We start from the raw sequence: 25,012 nt of genomic DNA on the forward strand, positions 1-25,012 counted from the left end.
GTCGTGTTTCTGTACGAAAAAGAACGACCACCGCTTTTTGAAAGAGAAATATTAGTAGAAATGAATCCGTTTATGTTTCTATTCAAAAAAAAATGAACGACCACCTCTATTTGAATGAGGAAGACCAGTAGAAATGATGGAGTTTGGAAAGAAACAGAAAATACTCGCAGTCTCCCATAGTGTTTGCAGTAAGAGCTCAGGTGCGACTGCCCGGGTTGAAACCAAGTCTGAACGACGCGGTTGAGCTATGTTACCCATAACACTTCATGGTGACGGTCGTGTTTCTGTTAGAAAAAGAACGACCACCGCTTTTTGAAAGAGAAATATTAGTAGAAATGAATCCGTTTATGTTTCTATTCAAAAAAAAAAGAACGACCACCTCTATTTGAATGAGGAAGACCAGTAGAAATGATGGAGTTTGGAAAGAAACAGAAAATACTCGCAGTCTCCCATAGTGTTTGCAGTAAGAGCTCAGGTGCGACTGCCCGGGTTGAAACCAAGTCTGAACGACGCGGTTGAGCTATGTTACCCATAACACTTCATGGTGACGGTCGTGTTTCTGTTAGAAAAAGAACGACCACCTCTATTTGAATGAGGAAGACCAGTAGAAATGATGGAGTTTGGAAAAAACAGAAAATACTCGCAGTCTCCCATAGTGTTTGCAGTAAGAGCTCAGGTGCGACTGCCCGGGTTGAAACCAAGTCTGAACGACGCGGTTGAGCTATGTTACCCATAACACTTCATGGTGACGGTCGTGTTTCTGTTAGAAAAAGAACGACCACCGCTTTTTGAAAGAGAAATATTAGTAGAAATGAATCCGTTTATGTTTCTATTCAAAAAAAAAAGAACGACCACCTCTATTTGAATGAGGAAGACCAGTAGAAATGATGGAGTTTGGAAAGAAACAGAAAATACTCGCAGTCTCCCATAGTGTTTGCAGTAAGAGCTCAGGTGCGACTGCCCGGGTTGAAACCAAGTCTGAACGACGCGGTTGAGCTATGTTACCCATAACACTTCATGGTGACGGTCGTGTTTCTGTTAGAAAAAGAACGACCACCGCTTTTTGAAAGAGAAATATTAGTAGAAATGAATCCGTTTATGTTTCTATTCAAAAAAAAAAAGAACGACCACCTCTATTTGAATGAGGAAGACCAGTAGAAATGATGGAGTTTGGAAAAAACAGAAAATACTCGCAGTCTCCCATAGTGTTTGCAGTAAGAGCTCAGGTGCGACTGCCCGGGTTGAAACCAAGTCTGAACGACGCGGTTGAGCTATGTTACCCATAACACTTCATGGTGACGGTCGTGTTTCTGTTAGAAAAAGAACGACCACCGCTTTTTGAAAGAGAAATATTAGTAGAAATGAATCCGTTTATGTTTCTATTCAAAAAAAAAAGAACGACCACCTCTATTTGAATGAGGAAGACCAGTAGAAATGATGGAGTTTGGAAAGAAACAGAAAATACTCGCAGTCTCCCATAGTGTTTGCAGTAAGAGCTCAGGTGCGACTGCCCGGGTTGAAACCAAGTCTGAACGACGCGGTTGAGCTATGTTACCCATAACACTTCATGGTGACGGTCGTGTTTCTGTTAGAAAAAGAACGACCACCTCTATTTGAATGAGGAAGACCAGTAGAAATGATGGAGTTTGGAAAAAACAGAAAATACTCGCAGTCTCCCATAGTGTTTGCAGTAAGAGCTCAGGTGCGACTGCCCGGGTTGAAACCAAGTCTGAACGACGCGGTTGAGCTATGTTACCCATAACACTTCATGGTGACGGTCGTGTTTCTGTACGAAAAAGAACGACCACCGCTTTTTGAAAGAGAAATATTAGTAGAAATGAATCCGTTTATGTTTCTATTCAAAAAAAAATGAACGACCACCTCTATTTGAATGAGGAAGACCAGTAGAAATGATGGAGTTTGGAAAGAAACAGAAAATACTCGCAGTCTCCCATAGTGTTTGCAGTAAGAGCTCAGGTGCGACTGCCCGGGTTGAAACCAAGTCTGAACGACGCGGTTGAGCTATGTTACTCATAACACTTCATGGTGACGGTCGTGTTTCTGTTAGAAAAAGAACGACCACCGCTTTTTGAAAGAGAAATATTAGTAGAAATGAATCCGTTTATGTTTCTATTCAAAAAAAAAGAACGACCACCTCTATTTGAATGAGGAAGACCAGTAGAAATGATGGAGTTTGGAAAGAAACAGAAAATACTCGCAGTCTCCCATAGTGTTTGCAGTAAGAGCTCAGGTGCGACTGCCCGGGTTGAAACCAAGTCTGAACGACGCGGTTGAGCTATGTTACCCATAACACTTCATGGTGACGGTCGTGTTTCTGTTAGAAAAAGAACGACCACCTCTATTTGAATGAGGAAGACCAGTAGAAATGATGGAGTTTGAGAAGAAACAGAAAATACTCGCAGTCTCCCATAGTGTTTGCAGTAAGAGCTCAGGTGCGACTGCCCGGGTTGAAACCAAGTCTGAACGACGCGGTTGAGCTATGTTACCCATAACACTTCATGGTGACGGTCGTGTTTCTGTTAGAAAAAGAACGACCACCGCTTTTTGAAAGAGAAATATTAGTAGAAATGAATCCGTTTATGTTTCTATTCAAAAAAAAAAGAACGACCACCTCTATTTGAATGAGGAAGACCAGTAGAAATGATGGAGTTTGGAAAGAAACAGAAAATACTCGCAGTCTCCCATAGTGTTTGCAGTAAGAGCTCAGGTGCGACTGCCCGGGTTGAAACCAAGTCTGAACGACGCGGTTGAGCTATGTTACCCATAACACTTCATGGTGACGGTCGTGTTTCTGTTAGAAAAAGAACGACCACCTCTATTTGAATGAGGAAGACCAGTAGAAATGATGGAGTTTGGAAAGAAACAGAAAATACTCGCAGTCTCCCATAGTGTTTGCAGTAAGAGCTCAGGTGCGACTGCCCGGGTTGAAACCAAGTCTGAACGACGCGGTTGAGCTATGTTACCCATAACACTTCATGGTGACGGTCGTGTTTCTGTTAGAAAAAGAACGACCACCGCTTTTTGAAAGAGAAATATTAGTAGAAATGAATCCGTTCATGTTTCTATTCAAAAAAAAAGAACGACCACCTCTATTTGAATGAGGAAGACCAGTAGAAATGATGGAGTTTGGAAAGAAACAGAAAATACTCGCAGTCTCCCATAGTGTTTGCAGTAAGAGCTCAGGTGCGACTGCCCGGGTTGAAACCAAGTCTGAACGACGCGGTTGAGCTATGTTACCCATAACACTTCATGGTGACGGTCGTGTTTCTGTTAGAAAAAGAACGACCACCTCTATTTGAATGAGGAAGACCAGTAGAAATGATGGAGTTTGGAAAGAAACAGAAAATACTCGCAGTCTCCCATAGTGTTTGCAGTAAGAGCTCAGGTGCGACTGCCCGGGTTGAAACCAAGTCTGAACGACGCGGTTGAGCTATGTTACCCATAACACTTCATGGTGACGGTCGTGTTTCTGTTAGAAAAAGAACGACCACCTCTATTTGAATGAGGAAGACCAGTAGAAATGATGGAGTTTGGAAAGAAACAGAAAATACTCGCAGTCTCCCATAGTGTTTGCAGTAAGAGCTCAGGTGCGACTGCCCGGGTTGAAACCAAGTCTGAACGACGCAGTTGAGCTATGTTACCCATAACACTTCATGGTGACGGTCGTGTTTCTGTTAGAAAAAGAACGACCACCTCTATTTGAATGAGGAAGACCAGTAGAAATGATGGAGTTTGGAAAGAAACAGAAAATACTCGCAGTCTCCCATAGTGTTTGCAGTAAGAGCTCAGGTGCGACTGCCCGGGTTGAAACCAAGTCTGAACGACGCGGTTGAGCTATGTTACCCATAACACTTCATGGTGACGGTCGTGTTTCTGTTAGAAAAAGAACGACCACCGCTTTTTGAAAGAGAAATATTAGTAGAAATGAATCCATTTATGTTTCTATTCAAAAAAAAATGAACGACCACCTCTATTTGAATGAGGAAGACTAGTAGAAATGATGGAGTTTGGAAAGAAACAGAAAATACTCGCAGTCTCCCATAGTGTTTGCAGTAAGAGCTCAGGTGCGACTGCCCGGGTTGAAACCAAGTCTGAACGACGCGGTTGAGCTATGTTACCCATAACACTTCATGGTGACGGTCGTGTTTCTGTACGAAAAAGAACGACCACCGCTTTTTGAAAGAGAAATATTAGTAGAAATGAATCCGTTTATGTTTCTATTCAAAAAAAAATGAACGACCACCTCTATTTGAATGAGGAAGACCAGTAGAAATGATGGAGTTTGGAAAGAAACAGAAAATACTCGCAGTCTCCCATAGTGTTTGCAGTAAGAGCTCAGGTGCGACTGCCCGGGTTGAAACCAAGTCTGAACGACGCAGTTGAGCTATGTTACCCATAACACTTCATGGTGACGGTCGTGTTTCTGTTAGAAAAAGAACGACCACCTCTATTTGAATGAGGAAGACCAGTAGAAATGATGGAGTTTGGAAAGAAACAGAAAATACTCGCAGTCTCCCATAGTGTTTGCAGTAAGAGCTCAGGTGCGACTGCCCGGGTTGAAACCAAGTCTGAACGACGCGGTTGAGCTATGTTACCCATAACACTTCATGGTGACGGTCGTGTTTCTGTACGAAAAAGAACGACCACCGCTTTTTGAAAGAGAAATATTAGTAGAAATGAATCCGTTTATGTTTCTATTCAAAAAAAAATGAACGACCACCTCTATTTGAATGAGGAAGACCAGTAGAAATGATGGAGTTTGGAAAGAAACAGAAAATACTCGCAGTCTCCCATAGTGTTTGCAGTAAGAGCTCAGGTGCGACTGCCCGGGTTGAAACCAAGTCTGAACGACGCGGTTGAGCTATGTTACTCATAACACTTCATGGTGACGGTCGTGTTTCTGTTAGAAAAAGAACGACCACCGCTTTTTGAAAGAGAAATATTAGTAGAAATGAATCCGTTTATGTTTCTATTCAAAAAAAAAGAACGACCACCTCTATTTGAATGAGGAAGACCAGTAGAAATGATGGAGTTTGAGAAGAAACAGAAAATACTCGCAGTCTCCCATAGTGTTTGCAGTAAGAGCTCAGGTGCGACTGCCCGGGTTGAAACCAAGTCTGAACGACGCGGTTGAGCTATGTTACCCATAACACTTCATGGTGACGGTCGTGTTTCTGTTAGAAAAAGAACGACCACCTCTATTTGAATGAGGAAGACCAGTAGAAATGATGGAGTTTGGAAAGAAACAGAAAATACTCGCAGTCTCCCATAGTGTTTGCAGTAAGAGCTCAGGTGCGACTGCCCGGGTTGAAACCAAGTCTGAACGACGCGGTTGAGCTATGTTACCCATAACACTTCATGGTGACGGTCGTGTTTCTGTTAGAAAAAGAACGACCACCGCTTTTTGAAAGAGAAATATTAGTAGAAATGAATCCGTTTATGTTTCTATTCAAAAAAAAAAGAACGACCACCTCTATTTGAATGAGGAAGACCAGTAGAAATGATGGAGTTTGGAAAGAAACAGAAAATACTCGCAGTCTCCCATAGTGTTTGCAGTAAGAGCTCAGGTGCGACTGCCCGGGTTGAAACCAAGTCTGAACGACGCGGTTGAGCTATGTTACCCATAACACTTCATGGTGACGGTCGTGTTTCTGTTAGAAAAAGAACGACCACCGCTTTTTGAAAGAGAAATATTAGTAGAAATGAATCCGTTTATGTTTCTATTCAAAAAAAAAAGAACGACCACCTCTATTTGAATGAGGAAGACCAGTAGAAATGATGGAGTTTGGAAAGAAACAGAAAATACTCGCAGTCTCCCATAGTGTTTGCAGTAAGAGCTCAGGTGCGACTGCCCGGGTTGAAACCAAGTCTGAACGACGCGGTTGAGCTATGTTACCCATAACACTTCATGGTGACGGTCGTGTTTCTGTTAGAAAAAGAACGACCACCTCTATTTGAATGAGGAAGACCAGTAGAAATGATGGAGTTTGGAAAGAAACAGAAAATACTCGCAGTCTCCCATAGTGTTTGCAGTAAGAGCTCAGGTGCGACTGCCCGGGTTGAAACCAAGTCTGAACGACGCGGTTGAGCTATGTTACCCATAACACTTCATGGTGACGGTCGTGTTTCTGTTAGAAAAAGAACGACCACCTCTATTTGAATGAGGAAGACCAGTAGAAATGATGGAGTTTGGAAAGAAACAGAAAATACTCGCAGTCTCCCATAGTGTTTGCAGTAAGAGCTCAGGTGCGACTGCCCGGGTTGAAACCAAGTCTGAACGACGCGGTTGAGCTATGTTACCCATAACACTTCATGGTGACGGTCGTGTTTCTGTTAGAAAAAGAACGACCACCGCTTTTTGAAAGAGAAATATTAGTAGAAATGAATCCGTTCATGTTTCTATTCAAAAAAAAAAGAACGACCACCTCTATTTGAATGAGGAAGACCAGTAGAAATGATGGAGTTTGGAAAGAAACAGAAAATACTCGCAGTCTCCCATAGTGTTTGCAGTAAGAGCTCAGGTGCGACTGCCCGGGTTGAAACCAAGTCTGAACGACGCGGTTGAGCTATGTTACTCATAACACTTCATGGTGACGGTCGTGTTTCTGTTAGAAAAAGAACGACCACCGCTTTTTGAAGGAGAAATACTAGTAGAAATTAAATAAAAGAACGACCACCTCTTATTCAAAAAGATTTGAGAAATCCAAAATACTTACATACATGGCAGGTATCCCTCTATCATCAATGACGAGAGTCCTGAAAAAAACCTTGTGTGAGTGCTTTAATCGCCAATCGTAATTTTAAAATTTAAACTAATCTATTTAATTTAAATACCTTTAAATTAAATAAAATTTTAGAAGAAGAAAACAAGAAAGGAAATAACAATTAATGCAATAATTGTCGTGGAATAAAGCTAATTAGCACATAGCTCAAAATAAATCAAAAGTATATGACGACTAAACCGTCAAGTAGAAATTATGTTTAAATATAAAAGTATGGAATGAAATATCAATAAGCAGAATGCAGGCAGTTGAAATGAAAGTTGAAGCAAAAACAAATTTGTATATAATTAGAAACATTGATGAAAAAAATGAGAAAACAAACAATATACAATAAAATAGAAGAAAGGAAGCCAAATTATTAGTGAGAAAATTGATGAAATCATAGATATATTAGAAGAAAGGAAAGATGAAAACTTGGACAAGACAATAGGTGAGAAAATATGTCAAGATGAAAATAAATTTATTAATACAAAAAAAGAGAAATTGAAAAAAAACTGATAAATAAAAAGAAGAAGAGAGAGAAAATCACTGATAATAATAAATGGTAAAAGAAGGCAATGTGAAATAACAATAATAGCATTTCGTAGCACTAATAAAAGAAAATAATAAAATAACACTAAGAATTGAAATAAAAAATAAGATATGAGGAATGGAATCTATCACAGATTTTAGAAATGAAAGGAATATAAAATGATAGAAAGTAAATATTGAGAGATTTCATACTAGATAACAAGGTATATCAGATGGAACTGTTGTGAGATGGAAAATATAAAACAAAATAATTAAAATATAAATAATATAGAAAAAAAAACAACAAGAATAGAAATTTGAACAAGAAAATTCAACGCATATATAATGAAATAGATAAATTAGATAATAGATAAGGATATGAAAACAAAGGAGAAAGATAATTAGTAAAAAAATTGATGAGAATCATCAAGAATATAAATGAAGACATGGACAAGGAGATATAAGATAGACAAGACAATTTTAGAAAAAATAAGTAAAAAAATGAAAATAATTTTATAAATACAATTAGTTGAACGAGAAAGAAATGGAAAGTCACAGGAGCTGATGAAGAATTGACTCATTTAAATAAAAAAAGTATAAGAGAATATACTGAAGATAAGGGAATATAAGGTGAGGCAGGAATATTAATAGTAGGTCCCACAATTATCATAAAAAAGAACAACAACAGTCAATAATTGAAAAAGAAAAGATTATAAAACATTTGATACACCATGCACGCATATATGTATTATAAAAAATCATTAATACATTTCAATTTAGAAAATAATTGAAGGGTGAAGGTTAAAACGTTATTAAATAAATAATGTTTGAATCAAATACTGAAATACAAGAAAAGATGATAGCCAACTGATAGAAATAGAAATAATTACAACGAAGAAACTATAAACCATACACATGCTGAACGTAAATTTAGGAAATTGTAATGTTTTTGAAAACTGAATAACATTGTTATTGTCATGAGAGTAATATTAATTCTTATTTACAGGAAAACGTTGTATATACTAAGTCAAAATGATCAAGAATTTGATCAAGTGTTGTGGAAGTTACAGTAAATTGAAAACAAATAATAGGTAATAAGTAATATAAAATTCCAATGACCATGAAAAAGACAATTGGTAAGTAACGAATTATTGAAAATATAAAATGGGAGAGAAGCAAGAGAAAAGAAGAAAATTTGTGGATTGATTGAAAAGAAATAGTAAAATAAAAACAAATAAAACTAGAAGAAATGAGTTTGAGCTAAAAGAAATTAGAGAAGGGAAATCAAAGTGCAGTTACAAAGCAAATTGAATGTAAACAATTGCTAATCAGAGCGCAAGTCTTACTTCTAATTTAAAAAGTACTTAAATTGTCTTAAAATAAAATTTAAATTTAATTCATAACGTATAATTTTCGTTAATAAAAAATGGAAAGCTTAAAGACTCACCTATTTCCTGAAGAAAATCCTTAAATCCAACTAACAACACAAAATATTTTCAATGAAATTATAAATCGGTTCACCATCGTTCTTAACAACAAATCAATCGACACAACCGACCTCGACCGTATCTCGAGAGAAACTGAGATTTGTATATCCAATACACACCGATAGATGTGCGCCACCGTAATGACTAATTTGATAATTACCTGTAGTACCGGTTTATCTATGAATCAATATTAGTCATCAACTAGAAATTTATTTGTTGTACTAAAAACCGGTATTAATGTCATGTTTAACGTGTTACTAACGTAAATTCTATTTGGTTTTCGTTTCAAATTTTACAAAAATAATGTTTTTAAACTCTGAGGAAGGCTGTTTGAAATTTTTATGAGACCAGAAATTTTTTTCAAAATATCTTTACTTATTTATGTTTAGGTTGACTTTTCTTTGTTATGAACTTGAAGTTTACGTGGATAATGCAGGATGTAACTGTAAGATATAATCAAATTAATATACATGAAACACTAAACCCTTAACTTATGATGTTCAAGAAAACAAATCAACCCGATATCTGATCACTTTCAAAAACTTAACGGATCCAAATTACTCTTAAAGCATACAGATCGTAATCGATTTACGAAAAGTTCTATGATTTCGAAATCTGTCAGCTGTCATAGTGTACGTCAAAATCATCTGTGAGTGCAAACTAATTGCGTGATTAGGTCTAAGTGATGGTATCATTCCTTTTAAATTATTTAGAGGATTTATCGCTGTCTAAAGCGATTGAATTTTATTGGAATCGCATTATTTTGTTTACAAAAGATTTCTTCGAATTCATAAGTGATACAGAAACTGTTACACACTTCGAAGTATTTGGGGATATCTTTGACGATTTTCAGTGGAAATTATTTCATATTTTATGTGGTTTGATATTATTAAATTTAATATTGATTTTAATAATCTGGAAACGTTACGGAGAATCTATATGCGAAAGGTTCATGATCAACCGTAAGTACTTTCTTAAATATTTCAAACGGAAATGACAATATAATTTTTGACAGCTACTTTACGAGAAATTGAAGAATTAAAAGCCAGTGTATCTAAGTTAAAACTACCAAAAGAACATACACCACGAATTTAAAAATCTAGTATAAAAATATGGCAGACAAAATAAAAAAATTCTTTGCCAAAAAAAAGGCAGACGCTAAATTTAAGTTAGCTGGTCCAGGACATAAATTGAGTGATTCATCGACTACAGTAATAGGTCCCAGTAAACAAAACAAAAGTTCATATGCTCCGAGTAATGTGGCACCTAGTGATGCCGCAAGACAAGCGGCGGAAGCTGCAATGGTTAGACTTCAGGCACAGAAGAAAGATACTGCTTTCAATACATCATTCGCAGCTATACAAGCTAAAGTGAGAAGAGAACTTGAGGCAGAAAGTAAAAATAAAGATGAACCACAGGTACCAAGATCTTCTACAAAAGTTGGGGATGAAATAGAGTGTTCTCAACATTTAGCAGTGAAAGGTAAGTGAAAATTACTTGACGTTATTTGGATTAGAATTGTAGCTTGTAACTATATATTTTCAAGATGAAAAATTTTGTGGTGTACTTGGGCAAGCCTTGCAGCTTACCTACTGATGTCATAAGGTTCTAGTCGACTTCTAAAAGGCAAATAGGCCTTGGCCATGGCTGCCAAATATTCCACTATGAATTACTCTAATATAAATCTATATAAGTTTCAAATTAATTTGTGAAGTTATTTCATTGATTTTGTGATATAATGTTGTATCATGTACCTAAACTCAAACTGACAACATAATGTATGAAATGAATATTATAAAAAGCTCATGGTACAGTGAGAAGCAATCAAAGGATGGTAGAAGACTTCCTTAAATGAAGTGTTGATAGATGTTTTCATAAAAAAATTGATGGTGTGATTGTAATGTAAAAAAAGCATCATACAAGGTTTTGAAACTATGTAATAACATATAGATAGTACATTCTAGCATGGGTTTAAAAGATTTGTGTTTTTTTTTGTTAGGTGTATTCTACAAATGTCCATTAATTAGTGATGAAATATTGACCAAAGAAGAATGGAAAGTGAAAATTAAAGAGTTTTTGTTTAAAACTCTTGAAGAAGAAAAGGGAATGACATCTGTATTGATAATATATTCTTGCAATTATGTTAGAACAAAGGTACTGTATAAAAATTATAATTTATTTCCAATATTTTTGGCTATTGTATTTCAGATCACTGATTGTGTGAATATATTAGTGAGATATTTGGACAACATAATAGCAAACCCAGAAGAAACCAAATTTCATAAAATTAGATGCTCCAATGCGACTTTTTGTGATAAAGTGTTACCAGTTTTGGGTGCTATAGAATTTCTAGAAGCAGCTGGTTTTAGACAACAAGAATTAGAACATAATGGAACACCAGAAGAATTCTTAGTATGGTCAAAAGAGAATATTGATGGGTTGGAGACGTTACAGGTAATTGAGACATGTGGCAATGTTATATTTTGTAATTACTATTTTATTTGTAGTTTTTAAGAGATACATTAAAAGCAGAAGAAAGAGTTGAGCTGGAAATTGATAGAAATCTTCAAGTTTTGTCTCCAGCTCAAGCAGCAAATAGAATAGAATTGCCACAAGAATTCTATGCTTTAACTGTTGAAGAATTGAAAAAAGAAAGGCAACAAAAGTGAGTGTTACACTGTTGTGGTAAACTTTTGGGTACATTAACTCATGCTTTTAGGTCTGAACAGGTCGAGAAGCAAATGCAATTAAGAACTAAAGCAATGAGAGAGAAAGACGAAATTCGAGAAATCAGAAAATATAAATTTTGTCTTATCAGAATTAGATTTCCCGATGGACTGTATCTGCAGGTTGGTATTACACATCTAAAAATTTATTTGGAAAAAGATATGCTAATGTACAGGCTTCAATAGTTTATGTAATTTCAGGGGACATTTTCCGTTTATGAAAAGTACTCTGAGGTATTGGAATTTGTTCAAGAAAATCTGGAACATGAAGGCTTACCCTTCCTTCTCACTCTCCCTACAGGTCACAAACTGAATGAAGGTGACAAAAAAAGTACGTTAGTGGATCTCCGTCTAGTCCCCGCCACTATTCTTTTATTCCAGTGGGATCCCACCGTCGAAGATGATCTCAAAGCTATTGGTAACACGGCTTATCTTAAACCTGAAGTTATGTTACTAGTCCAATCGATGTAAAGTAAACTTCGATTTTTTGGTTGATTATTAAATAGCTTCTTTTACAAAAGGGAAGGATTTCAGATTTTTTTTCGTTCCGTTATGAAGCATTTATAGACAGGATTCAATGAAAACATTTAAGCAGTGTCGGTTATTAGTTTTTGTCATTTTTGTTTATACAAATTGATTCCATTATAATCGGTGTTTTGGAAATCATGATTAATTTTTTATATACAGTGAAACCTGGTTAATTGTGATCTCAAAGAACCAAGTATTTTATACTATAGTTTTCAGAGCAGTACCAAATAATATAACTTTTACATGTGTTACATTTGATAAAATATTACATTGAGTTACTGAGATAGTCGAACTGTCCTGTTGATTATGTTTGCATTGATGTTGCATATGATCTGTTTTTGGCAACCAGACCCAAATTACATTGTTTAACATCTCCTGTATTTTGTTATTAAAACATATTTAAGATTATTAAAATTATATATAAATAGTTTTATCAAAACTGCTGTTATATCATGAGAAATATTTTCCTTTTACAAAATATATGTACATTTTTATTGTTAAGCTAATTATTTATAAAATAAAGCCTAGAAAAAATATTGTAATGTTTTACTTATTTATTTAAATAGTTTTGAACGGTACACAGTGGCTCATTTTCCGAAAAACTCGGACAAAAATCGAAAAATGTTTTAATGAAAGTCGGTTTACAAGATCGCTAATCTGTTGTATTTTTCCAAATTTGGAATAGCGGATCAGACAGTAAAAGCACTAGAAAATTGACTAGAACAATATATAAAGGTCCTGCCTAACGACATCAAAGGGTTCAAGCCAAAGCGCTTGATCGGCTTCTCAAAGGACATCGAACTTTGGTAACATCAAGTGGGGCACGACAGGCCTATGTGCTCAACGGCCGCCCACACCTAAGAACTGTGAATATAAAAAGGTTTTGGAATTTTTGATCATTAATTTGAAACTAGTTTTCGAAGTAGCAGTATTTTAATTCATAATACATGTACAAAACTGAAAAACAAAAATCTAGTCATAGATAATTATTAATTCATGGGGTTTTTGATTTTTCTAAACATGCTAAGAACTCAAGCTCATAGCATGTTTAGCTTGTAGAAGAAGGTTAATTTACATGAGACAGAGTAATTACAATTTCTATAACCTTAGAATACTTTACTTATTTCTAAGGAGCGTATGTTTATGATATTTTGACATAAATTTTCGACGTATGACGTTAACTACACTGTTGTCGGCTCCATAAAATATTCCCTTTAATATGAAGGACTTTCAATTAAAGTTTCTACTACTGAAGGATTGAAGTCAAAATTATATATTTAGGTAACAAAATAAACTAAGAAGTGCCATTGTTGTTATTTCACTATCGTTAGTAATGAAATGAATATTTTGTAAGTGTTGTTTTAATTTTTATCTAAAGTCGTTCATATATTAGTTTTTTAGTAAAATACGTTGTTAAACCTAATAATAAGACTACCCAGAGTACAACCTAACTAATATTTTTCAATACATAATAGGTCATATAAGGTCCAATTTTACAAGTTTAAATCTCAAACGTCAGTTTAAACTACAGAGATCGGCTTTTTTATGTATTATAGATGGCGTTTACCGACAAACCACGGTTTGTACGTTAGCGAAGGTCTGGGGATGGTGTAAACCTAAGTTTAACATGAAATGGAGGATCTGAACCTAACTTATTTATATTGTATATATTTCTACAATATTACAAAGGGTTTTGGTAAAATTATTGAAGATTTGCAATTTATATTCGATGAACTCAACGAATGATCATGAAGGAATTATCAGCATTGTCGACGCGCCGAGAAAACGAAAAATTATTCGTTCTAGAGGGAATCTTTAAATTGTTCCACTTTTTAAAAAATCTGTTGTGTTTCTTTCGAAAACATTTCCTTGTATCTTTTCTCAAGGTTAAGCAAAAGTATTAGTTTATTGTCAGATAACTTTCTTAAATAATTCAACTTTAAAACAAATATTGGAAACATTATGACATCTGACAGAAAAATGTCTGTCTACTGTCATCTGCAAAAGAGCAATCTTACTATTCTTGGTTTTAACTAGAGTTCAAATCGTAGTTTAATCTCCAGCTTTACCCTAGGCAGTGAAATTGGGCCCAAGTTAAAAATATTTTATTAATTAAAAATTTTCCTTATCTTTTATTATTTTTTTTTGTTAGTCTTAATCTATATTTTCTTACGTTCATTTAATTCCATATATAAAATTGAAAAGATTAAATAGTTTTGTACTCGAGGCTTTATATGCTCATGCATTAGCTAGCGTTAAAGTAATTTTAAGTCTCATTTCAAGGAAGGTCGTCAAAAATTTCTGGCAACGCTGTATTACTAAATATGTACAAATTAACGTAGAAATACATAATTGTATTTGATTGTAAAGTAGGGGGAGTCATTTGTTTATAGATTTATAATTAAGAATTATTTTTATATTATCATAATGGTAACTAATGACATTATTTTATTAATAAATTTCACATCTTACTCTTTTGTAGCTTGTGTTAGTATTGGGTGATCTACATATACCTCATCGATGCAGTAGTTTACCTGCAAAATTTAAAAAATTATTGGTCCCAGGGCGGATACAACACATTTTATGTACTGGTAATTTATGTACGAAAGAATCCTATGATTATTTAAAAACATTAGCTAGCGATGTGCATGTTGTACGAGGCGATTTTGATGATGTAAGTTTATAAACATGATATTCCAATTTAGCTACTTGATATTATGTTTCGTCTAAAAAAATAAAAAAACGAGCAAAGTTGTAGACAAAAAAGTCAGTGGATGAATCAAATATTTATTATTCAAAATGTAATTGTAGAATTTAAATTATCCTGAGCAAAAAGTAGTAACAGTTGGCCAATTTAGAATAGGATTATCTCATGGTCATCAAGTAGTACCATGGGGAGATCCAGAATCCATAGCATTGATTCAAAGACAATTAGATGTAGATATTTTAATATCGGGCCATACTCATAAGTTTGAAGCATATGAACATGAGAATAAATTTTATATTAATCCTGGCTCAGCAACAGGAGCATATAATGCATTAGAAACGTAAGTATTCGTGAATACATTTGATCTTACAGTATTGGAAATACGAGGTTTTAAACTTGTTCATTTATTAACAAAAAACATGCATATTCAAAAATTGACTCATGCACAAAATAATTGAAGGATTGAGCTGAAACAAAGAGGTAGGTGTTTTTGAAAGTTACAGGTAGATAAAAATCTGAGGGATGTTGGTATTGGAAATACTTGTTAGTAACGAAAAACACATTTACAGTCATGAGATCCACATGTAATTTGTAAATTTAATTAATTTGAATTATATGTGGATCTTAAATGTAAACTTAGATATAGATAAGCAATTTTTGAATTCTATATATTCTTTCACGTTTCTGTAGCTCTTCCAGCTTGTCACTATAGTTTTTTTGCTGTTAATTTTACTTTTAAAAGAAATGAATCAGTTTGACTTCAATATATAAAATATACTTGCTCAAATTACTACCGAGTATTAAGGAAGAGCAGTAAGTTAAAAACTAGATCCATTTTATCTGAGGGTCAACATATTGTTTGGATTTATGAACGGGTCAAGTTCTAAGAGTAAAAAATTATTTGTAATTTTTGGAATTTATATTTATTTATGAAATAAATATTGGATTGAATGTTTGGAACGAAGTGTCTTTCAATTCTTTATCAAATGAAAGATCTTTCTCAAACTTACGAATTTTTTCCTACTGTGGTGTTAGAACTTGAGTAACAATTTGTTATCCAAAAAATTTTACTTCAAAAGGATTCATTAAAACATTTATCAAAATATATATTGGAAATCATAAAGTTGAAATATAATGTTGGAATTGGAAATTTACTGATTGATTTTAATTTTTATAGTTCAATAACACCATCCTTTGTATTAATGGATATACAAAACACAACGGTTGTAACCTATGTGTACCAATTAGTTGGAGAAGATGTTAAAGTTGAGAGGATCGAATATAAGAAAAACTAATATTTTATATATTTTTGTATTATTTTATTTATATATTTTTATGTAAACTGATTGGTTTTCCCTGTTAAGCATGCTGTTATTCCAAATTAACAGATCAATTTATAAGCTCAATATATTGTAATTACTTTTTCTTTATTGCATAACTTGTTACGATTCTTTATATATTTTTAAGGCATGTTCACAATGTGGGAAGTAATACCATGGTTGCAGTTGTAACTTTAATTATTTTCAAATCATTTACTTTCCCTGAAAATGATTTTACTGATCCATGATTATTATTTAGTGCTTATTTAACTGTGGTTTGTAAATATTGTCAAAACATTTTTTGGTTTACTATATTTCTCATTCAGAATTTAAAACACAACACAGATTTAAAATGTTTTGAACAAATGTGTTATATAGGTGTAATTTTTCAACAACTATATAATTTACATTCCATGTGTATTCAATAAAACATCAAAATTAATATGTTTATATTTATTATACCAGAAGATATTTGTTACAAGTTCTACGCTATATATATAATGATCAATCATGCTGATTCAAAGTCAATCGGCACGAAACCCCAGAACTTTCCCTTAAAGAGTCCAAGGAGAGGTCTGTAACTTGACAGAATGATAGTTGGAAGCAAACTGATAAAAAGTCTCCTTGGACTCGAAACCCCAAAACCTCCTCAAAACTACCCCTGAAGTGACCGAGGGTACTTTGGAAGGAGAATTGGTTTCGGCGAATTTTTTTAAACTTGGCATAATTCAAAGAAAGCTGTTTTAAAGTCTTAAATGCCATGAAGCTCCAAAATCACATCCTACTATCGAAAATAGCCTATGAAGTAAATGTTATGACCATGAATGTTCAACTTTTTCTTAAGTGACTGGAACTATTTGATCTTGCCTTAATTGACGACCCATTGAGACTTTTCATTTGCTTGCTTCAAACTATCATTGTGCCAAGTTTCAAAAAAACTGGCCGAAGCTCCTTCTCTATGATATGGATTCTTCGGGGGTAACAGAGCCCTTAAACTTCAGTTAACTTGGTCGCGTCGAAGCGAGCAGTGTAGCGGCTTTGTCTCAACATTTTACCTGTTTGGAGTTTATGTTTAAAATTGAAGGTGTTTAAAAAAATATTTCAAATTTATAATCATTTTATTAAAATAAAAAAAAACGTACACGACATACAATACATATAAAACGCTTTAAATAAATATCCAATATAGTTCTACAATGTTCTAAACAATTAAAAATTTTCAACGTTGTTTATATATTTTGTACATAAATTAAAAAAATATAAAAATATGGCACAACGAAAATCAAATTATCACACATACATATTTAGTACTACATTATAATAGCAACACACAAAATTCTAATTTTTTAAATGGCAAATTGAATTAGCTGATATAAGCGGTATTTAAAATTAAACAATATAAGGTACTGTCCATGTAGATTTTAAATAGGGTACTTGAATGGTTTGAGAAAAAAATAGTTTTGGATAGTTTATATTTTAATTCTTGGATCAATATTTATAAGGAAAAAAAGTATTGGAAATTCAAAAACTTTGTGGGTAGTTCAAAAATTTCAGCAAAGTCGCCGTATTGCGTGAAGTCATAGGTATAAAATAAACACTCAGCATATGATACAAAGTAAATACGAGTTATTCTAAAATTTGCGTAATTATAAAACTTTGATTAAAATGAAAAAATGGTATATAAATCGTGTTTTGAGCCCGGATGTAAAAATACCACGATTAAAACACCTGATGATACCAAGAAATTCGAATGTACTACACCAAAATTGGTTTGAAAGTGTTGGTCGTTTTGACTATCCTGCGAGGTATAATTAAATTTATTATGTTTTGAATTTTTAACGTGATTATGTAATACTGTAAGAACTTTACCTATAAAAGTTCATCCACTTTATTCTTATATATAGAAAAATGTTTTATTTATACGTAACCAATAAATACAAAAACTGTATTATAACAGCACACGCTACGTTGCCGGCAACAATAACCTCGAGATCATCGAGCAGACAACAAATGTTTTTAATAAACCTATGACGTCACAACTAAAAACTAATGAGAATCGTTTTCTCATGTAGTTAAAAATTTGAAATTTTCGCAATTTTCAATTAAATATTTACTTTCTGACATTATTTTATATCAAGAACAAAAAACACTTTTTAAAAAATGCGAGTACCTCATTAGTGTCACGTTTTACCACCAAATGGTTGAATTAGATGACATTGCATCGGTAAATCAGTGAACTTTAAACAAAAATATATTTTATAAATGACACTTTTTAATAAAATAATGCTTGTTTGATAATGACGATTCGTACAATTCTAGTACTTTAGGTAATTTAAAAATAGTACAATGACATAGAAGATACCAAATATTATTCCCTCATTTATTTTATTCAGTACCATTAACTTAAAATCATTATTCCTGTTGAGTACTTTAAAAGATGTAATGAGAGGTGTTTAAAAGCCTTTTTTTAATGTCACTGCATAATAAGAGTAACAACGCTGTGTTTTAGTTTCCGCTGGTTAAAAAATAACGATTCACCAAGGAATTGGGGTAATTTATGGCAATTTTCACCTTCGGTGGTAGGGTTTCAACCCCATAATTACATTTTGATAAAATTGTAGATTAAAAACAAAATTTTACAATGAAATAAAAATATTAAAATTCAATTCAATTGATTTATATAAGGAAACAATTGTTTTTGTGGAAAGATATTTCATTAGATAGAACTTGATCCAATTTGATGTATAATTTACCATTGTCAGCCATATTATATTACTTAATCCCGTTTGTCCACCTTTCCAGTTGTTAGGTTTGTTAGTGTTGAGTCATTGCGTAGACTCCTCTTTCCACAGCTGTTTCCATTCTTTCCTATCCTGTCTTTTTGGTTTTTTGTTTCTGTCATCATATTCCTCATTTTCCCTACCATATTTTTTTATGTCCAGCTACTCCATGGCTAAAAACTGTGTCTTAATCGAATTGAATAATCTTCCAGTTGCTCCAGTCCTCTCTTGTACTAATCTTCCATCTTGTGTAATGACATGCCAGAATAATTAAAATTCTTAACCTGTTTTATTTTTGTTTCTTCTCCTTTCGGCATATTATCATTGTCAGTCTTGTATTCATTTATTTTCATCTTCTACCTATTATGTCATCTGTATATAGCATATCCTAAATTATAACGTCTCTGATTTTCCAGACTTTGTTTTTTTTTTCTCTTTTTATTCTTTCATCTAACACTATGATAAATAATAATGGATTTGTTTTACCTTCCTTTTGTTGAACATATTTGTATCCTTCTTGTCTAACTGACATAATTTTTTATCTATTTATATAAAGCTCTTGATCTAATTTTTATTTTTGAAGAAATAAGAAATATTTAAAAAAAGTAAATATAGATAATTAGAGTTTAAACATTGCAAAGAATTAATAGCTGCACAAATATAAATTAAAATTATTTAGTCACATTTATCACAGAACGAAATATTTCATACTTTTGAATTTTTCTTTGGTTAAGACGAGAAGGAACAGGCAATCGGACTGTCAAATTGCCCCATTTCAATCCATGTGATTTTAATTTGTTCCATAACAAAATTGTATTAATCTATAGAAAAGTTTTTTGAATGGTTAGACAATCCTTACAGTAAACGATTAGATTTATGTCTATAACCAAATGATGGTCATCAATTTAATAGTATTTGTCTCGTTAAAAATCTCAATTTTTTAAAAACGAAACAAATCTGGTTAACAACTTGATTTTTCTTGAAAATAGTGAAAACAAGAACCTTATAGTGTATTGTTAAAAATTTCTCAAAAAAATTAACTTATCTCAAAAACTGACCTAACTTTTGGATTGTGGTGAATTAGTACATGGAATTACTTCTAATACAGTAAATTGCATTTGGCGGGAGAGTTTCTGAGTATCCAATATAAAAAATTGAAATACCAACTAAACTCGTGAGCAAAAAATCAAAAGTTTAGGGGAAAATCTGTAGATTCCATTCTTTTTCAGATTCTAGCATCTCAAAGTCATTAGTCTCAGCTTTATAATGAGTGGTCATGTTGTTATTGAGTTATTTTTTTAACAAAAGAAAAAATATCAAACGAAAAGAAATCTTAAACAATGAAAACGGGTTATGATTAACAGTAAAGAAAATAAAAGCTTAAATCCTATAGCTTTTCTATGAATAGAATAAGTTTCTTTACTCCATCTTGTTCGATGTTATCTCATTCTTCAGTGAGCCCTATTTTGAGGTTAAGTTCATATCATAAATGATCGATAGGATTTAAATCCGGACTACGCGCTGGCCAATAGCGACAATTTTGACATCCTGTAAATACCACCGAACAGTATCTGTATTATGTGGACGGGCATTGTCCTATATTAGGCATAGGGAACGGCATGATCCCCTAAAATTTCTTCTATGTATCGGTTCTTTGTTAATCCCCCCGCTACATCACCAGTTTCAAAACCAACTTGGTTTTTGCTTCCAATGAATGCCTTTCCAAACCTCCAAAAGCCATGGAGCCCCATTGTTCATCAGTCCAATTAACATGTTATCTGGCAAATGGTAGACGAGCTGCTCGGTGAGGTAGGATTAATTTGGAGCTGGTAGCTGACAATTTTGGTTCAAGATTAGCTGCCTTAAGTCTTCTTCCTATCGTCCAGCTGCTCATCACTTTTCTCTTTGCTCTTGTTGGACACAGTAAATTATGGAAAGAGCAGACTCACTTTATTCAAGGTGACCGCTTGAGTTGCTTTATCACTTGTTATGTCAATTTTCATGTACATGTTTGTTGTTAACGGTACAATATTTTATATCATTTTGAAGAAGATTTCATCAAAAAAATACAATTTCGTGTTCAGTTTTTTTACCAGTGAATGGCGATTATATGGTATTTTTTTGCTCACGGATTTAGTTGTTGGTTGAGAAACTCTCACTTGTAAAGTACCAACTTTCAATATGGAATTAAAAATGAACTACAACTTCCTAGTGTGCATATGATTCATATGCGTTTTAAGATAACTCTTATGTTTAGTCTTGAATTTACATTTTTTGCACTTATACATAGTTACCTCGTTGGGGCTCCTGTGGAGCAGCATGTGAGTCTTCAAATATCCTTTAGACTTGGTCTGAAAATCACACAATTGACAAGAATGTAGGGGCACTTCTTCTTTGCTTTTGTGAACGTACAAGATGTGAGTATCCAAATAATTTTTGTGTTTAGTCTCAAAATCGCATTCCCAACATCTGTACATGACACACTCGTCCGGGGCTAGGTGAACAAGCATATGTCTCTTGAGGTAATGCTTGAATTTTGTACGAAAGTCACATTCTTTACAGTAATGCATTGTTACTTCCTCTGGACTTTTGTGCGTAAGCATGTGTGTTTCCAGGTAACTCTTGTGTCTTGTTTTAAATGCGCACAACTTACATTTGTGCAAAACTAATTCGTCGGGATTTTTGTGGATTTGCATGTGGGTTTTAAAAAGGTAAGCTTTTGATTTCGTTTGAAATTCACACTGATTGCAGGAATACATTGTGAGTTCTTCTGGATTTTTATGTATCATACTGTGTGTTTCCAGATATTTTTTATGTCTAGTTCGAAAATTACACTGATCACATTGATACATCGGGATTTCATCTGGGTTCTTATGGATCAACATATGTCTGTTCAAGTAATATTTGAACTTTGTTTTAAAGCTGCATTCGTCACACTGATGCATCTGAACTTCTTCGGGTTTCTTGTGTGTCAACATATGCGTTTTCAAATATGGTTTCGATTTGGTTTTAAAATCACAGATAGTACAGCAATGCATAGGTACATCATCAGGATTCATGTGTATGAGTATATGTGTATCCAAGTATTTTTTGTGTTTGGTTTTAAAACTACAATATTCACATTTGTGCATTGGTATTTCATTTGGACTCTTATGTATGAGCATGTGCGTTTTTAGGTAACTCTTGAATTTCGTTTTGAAATTGCAAACATTGCATTTGTGCATTTCACAGTCTTCTGGGTCTTTGTGTACTAGCATGTGAGTTTCCAGGTACCGTTTATGTTTCGTTTTAAAGGTACACATGGCACAATAGTAAAGAACAATTTCATCTGGATCAGTATGCATCATATCTTTATGAATTTTCATACTGTATTTGTATTTTGTTTTAAAAGAACATAACGGGCAGTTGTAGTATGTGATACCATGAGAGTCGGCTCGGACTTGAAGTTTACTAGAAATTATAAAAAATATATATATAAATCACCTAAACTAACTGAATATATCCTGGATAAATCTTTTTTCATAGATTAAACACTCTCTAAATAAATATTTATATTTTTATCTAATAATTATTTGGGACTCCATTGGGGCACAGAATATTAAATATTTAACACCTTGAACATTCTTTATCTGTTGTAAAATGACAATATAATTTTGTATTCAGTATAAAGGAAAGAAGTTGCCAAATATGAATTATGCATTTCTATTAGTTTCAAATAAATTAAGAATAAGTTTGTTGGCAGGCAATAATAAAAACCCTTTGGAAGGTCTTAAGAAGGTGAAGTTTTTAAAGTGTCACTAGTGATTGGACACTAATTATCAGGTACTCCTTTTTAAAATGATTTTAAAAAGTACCTATATAGTTTATAAAATAATCAATATGTAATTTATTTTTTATTACAGTAAAGCTGTTTCGATTGATAATGATAAGAGTGAATTTAAAAAATAAGTATAGTTACACAACTAATTTATCAATGAGTGCCCAGTTCTCACATATGTTTAAAATTAGGACAAGCTAGTGGCGTCAGTTTTAAAATATATATGACAGTGTTGATGGACTACATCAAATCACTAAATAAAAAATTAGATGGAAAACAAATACAAAAATTGAGAAATTTTTAATATTTTCTACAAAATTGAAAGACTGTAAACTTCAAATATGTTAGCATAATATTTGTCTGTGCTTCATAATTTATTTTGTTAAATTCCAGTTTGCAATGCAATTCACATAATTCAATCAATATAAGATAATACTTACGTAGGTTTTTTATTTTCGGTCATTTCAGTTTCTCCTTTCTCCTCAGTTGGAGTGACCGAGTTTATAGAAAGACAATTTGAATCTGTTGCTTCACTTTCTTGTTTTTTTGTTACATCACTTTCCATTTCAATTTTTGGAAATGCAAATTCCAATACACTGAACAAATCAATTTGTTCTTCACATTTGACTAGCTCATAATAATTTTTTATTTTCTGTTCAACATTTAAGCTGTTTATCATGAAATTTGAGGCCTTTTCTAGAAAATCTGAGCAAACTTGACATACAACGGGTTCTTTGGTAATATTGGGATCCTAAAATACTCATTTTGAATATACATATCTACATTTTATGAGATCAACGTTACTTACAACCTCTGGAAGTACAATTTGTAGCATGGCAATAATTTTACTTAGTGGTATAACTTTATCGTCTATAAATACTAGGCACAATCTACAAATTTTAATTTGACTTTTTTCAACTTCAGTGGGATTTGTAGATATGCTTGTTGAAGGTTTAACATCTTGTTCTTTTTTCTCGTCGTCAGATTCGACTTCATTTTTAGGTACAATATCCTCTTTGGTTTCTACTTTTAAGAATGTACTTCTAGGAGCAGTCGCTACCTTCTTCATTTTCATCATTACCCTCTTTTTTGATTTTAGCCTCATAGTGCTATTAAATATTTCTTATTGTCATGTTACATAGTAGAAATATATAATCATATCCTCTAAATACTACTAAATTCTTGACAGTAGCAATTTAGAGGTTAAATTAAATTAAATTTGACATGTTAGTAAAATGTCAATATAAATTCACCAATTTGTGGACTTCGTTTATTTAGAAGTCGATCTATTTGTCTGAATGAGAAAAATCCATACAAAATGTTATCGTTTGAAAACAAAGGAGAAAAATAAAATATCATTTTTATGGTCCTTATCATATTGGTCTGTACGACCGTAAACAGTTATTTGTGATACTTAAAACAATGTATTATCACGAAAAATAATTTTACACATGAGTAAACAGAAACAACAGTATCTTACAATTCACCAACGAATATAACTCAATGTCTTAATTAATAAACATACTACAAAGCGACAAAGCTAAAATTTTATTTTCTAAAAATTTAAATAAGTATTTGGAATATTTCTTTGGATATGGAATGGTTGTGTCTCATATAATATGATAGAAATTATAAATAATACAATTTACTAATATCTCTCTAGTAACACATGAAAAACTCTCCTGCTGTTCTATAAAGGTAATATTAACAATAGGGAGTGGCATGTAAGTAGAATTGTACTATTGGAAGAGAGACAGAGAGCATTGGCTTACCTCTCTCCAACTCTCTTTACTCGCTTCTGATTCGTAAGTATCTTATACATATAGTTAGTATTAAAGATCCAATCAGAATAGAGTAGATAGATTAAAGTAGTGCTCAGGTTGAACGCGAAAATGATGTGCACGTATATAAAGATATTTGAGCATTGATCAACGATTTTGAATTATTTATAATGTATTATAGGAGACCCTCAATTTGAATAGTGATATCTACAGTTACTTTACTACAACACATTTTAAAATGAACAAAATAGATCCAGACGAATTTTTTAAATATAGAAGAATGAATTGGGGTTTACATGATTAACTTTTGAACTTATTGAGCAGAGGCTTAAACAAACATTCAATAAGAAAACCTAATTGTCGATTATATCAGGAAGTTAGTCACCAGTTTTGTCATGGAATATTAAAATGGGAAAATTATTCCCTATATTCTGCCAAATTTTAGTTTTTTTGGATCCAACCGCCTATTTGTTATGTAAACACTCATGAGCACGTACAAATTCTATCAGACTTTCACTCATAGAAGTCATTTATGACGGTTAGGCAACTACAAA

The 25,012-nt window shown here is 33.0% G+C and overlaps 3 protein-coding genes across 3 annotated transcripts; 2 read left to right on the forward strand and 1 right to left on the reverse strand.

Annotated features, from left to right (window-relative positions):
• The first annotated feature begins 9,810 nt into the window (after positions 1 to 9,810).
• On the forward strand, positions 9,811 to 12,590 carry LOC130892603 (UBX domain-containing protein 6). Its single transcript, XM_057798082.1, has 6 exons — positions 9,811 to 10,282; positions 10,800 to 10,954; positions 11,009 to 11,254; positions 11,308 to 11,465; positions 11,520 to 11,649; positions 11,728 to 12,590. Exons 1-6 carry the CDS (start codon positions 9,913 to 9,915, stop codon positions 11,995 to 11,997), a joined length of 1,329 nt encoding a protein of 442 aa, XP_057654065.1. The 5' UTR covers positions 9,811 to 9,912; the 3' UTR covers positions 11,998 to 12,590.
• Positions 12,591 to 14,040: 1,450 nt separating this feature from the next.
• On the forward strand, positions 14,041 to 16,522 carry LOC130892810 (vacuolar protein sorting-associated protein 29). Its single transcript, XM_057798447.1, has 4 exons — positions 14,041 to 14,484; positions 14,537 to 14,728; positions 14,866 to 15,101; positions 15,939 to 16,522. Exons 1-4 carry the CDS (start codon positions 14,482 to 14,484, stop codon positions 16,054 to 16,056), a joined length of 549 nt encoding a protein of 182 aa, XP_057654430.1. The 5' UTR covers positions 14,041 to 14,481; the 3' UTR covers positions 16,057 to 16,522.
• A 657-nt stretch (positions 16,523 to 17,179) lies between these two features.
• Positions 17,180 to 23,922, reverse strand: LOC130892809 (zinc finger protein 142-like). Its single transcript, XM_057798446.1, has 3 exons — positions 23,486 to 23,922; positions 23,118 to 23,428; positions 17,180 to 22,310 (listed from the first exon to the last, which is right to left on the reverse strand). The coding sequence occupies exons 1-3, from the start codon at positions 23,780 to 23,782 to the stop codon at positions 21,059 to 21,061; spliced, it is 1,860 nt and encodes a 619-aa protein (XP_057654429.1). The 5' UTR covers positions 23,783 to 23,922; the 3' UTR covers positions 17,180 to 21,058.
• Positions 23,923 to 25,012: the final 1,090 nt, after the last annotated feature.

Source organism: Diorhabda carinulata, chromosome 4, assembly GCF_026250575.1.
Source record: "Diorhabda carinulata isolate Delta chromosome 4, icDioCari1.1, whole genome shotgun sequence".
Lineage (NCBI taxonomy): Eukaryota > Metazoa > Arthropoda > Insecta > Coleoptera > Chrysomelidae > Diorhabda > Diorhabda carinulata.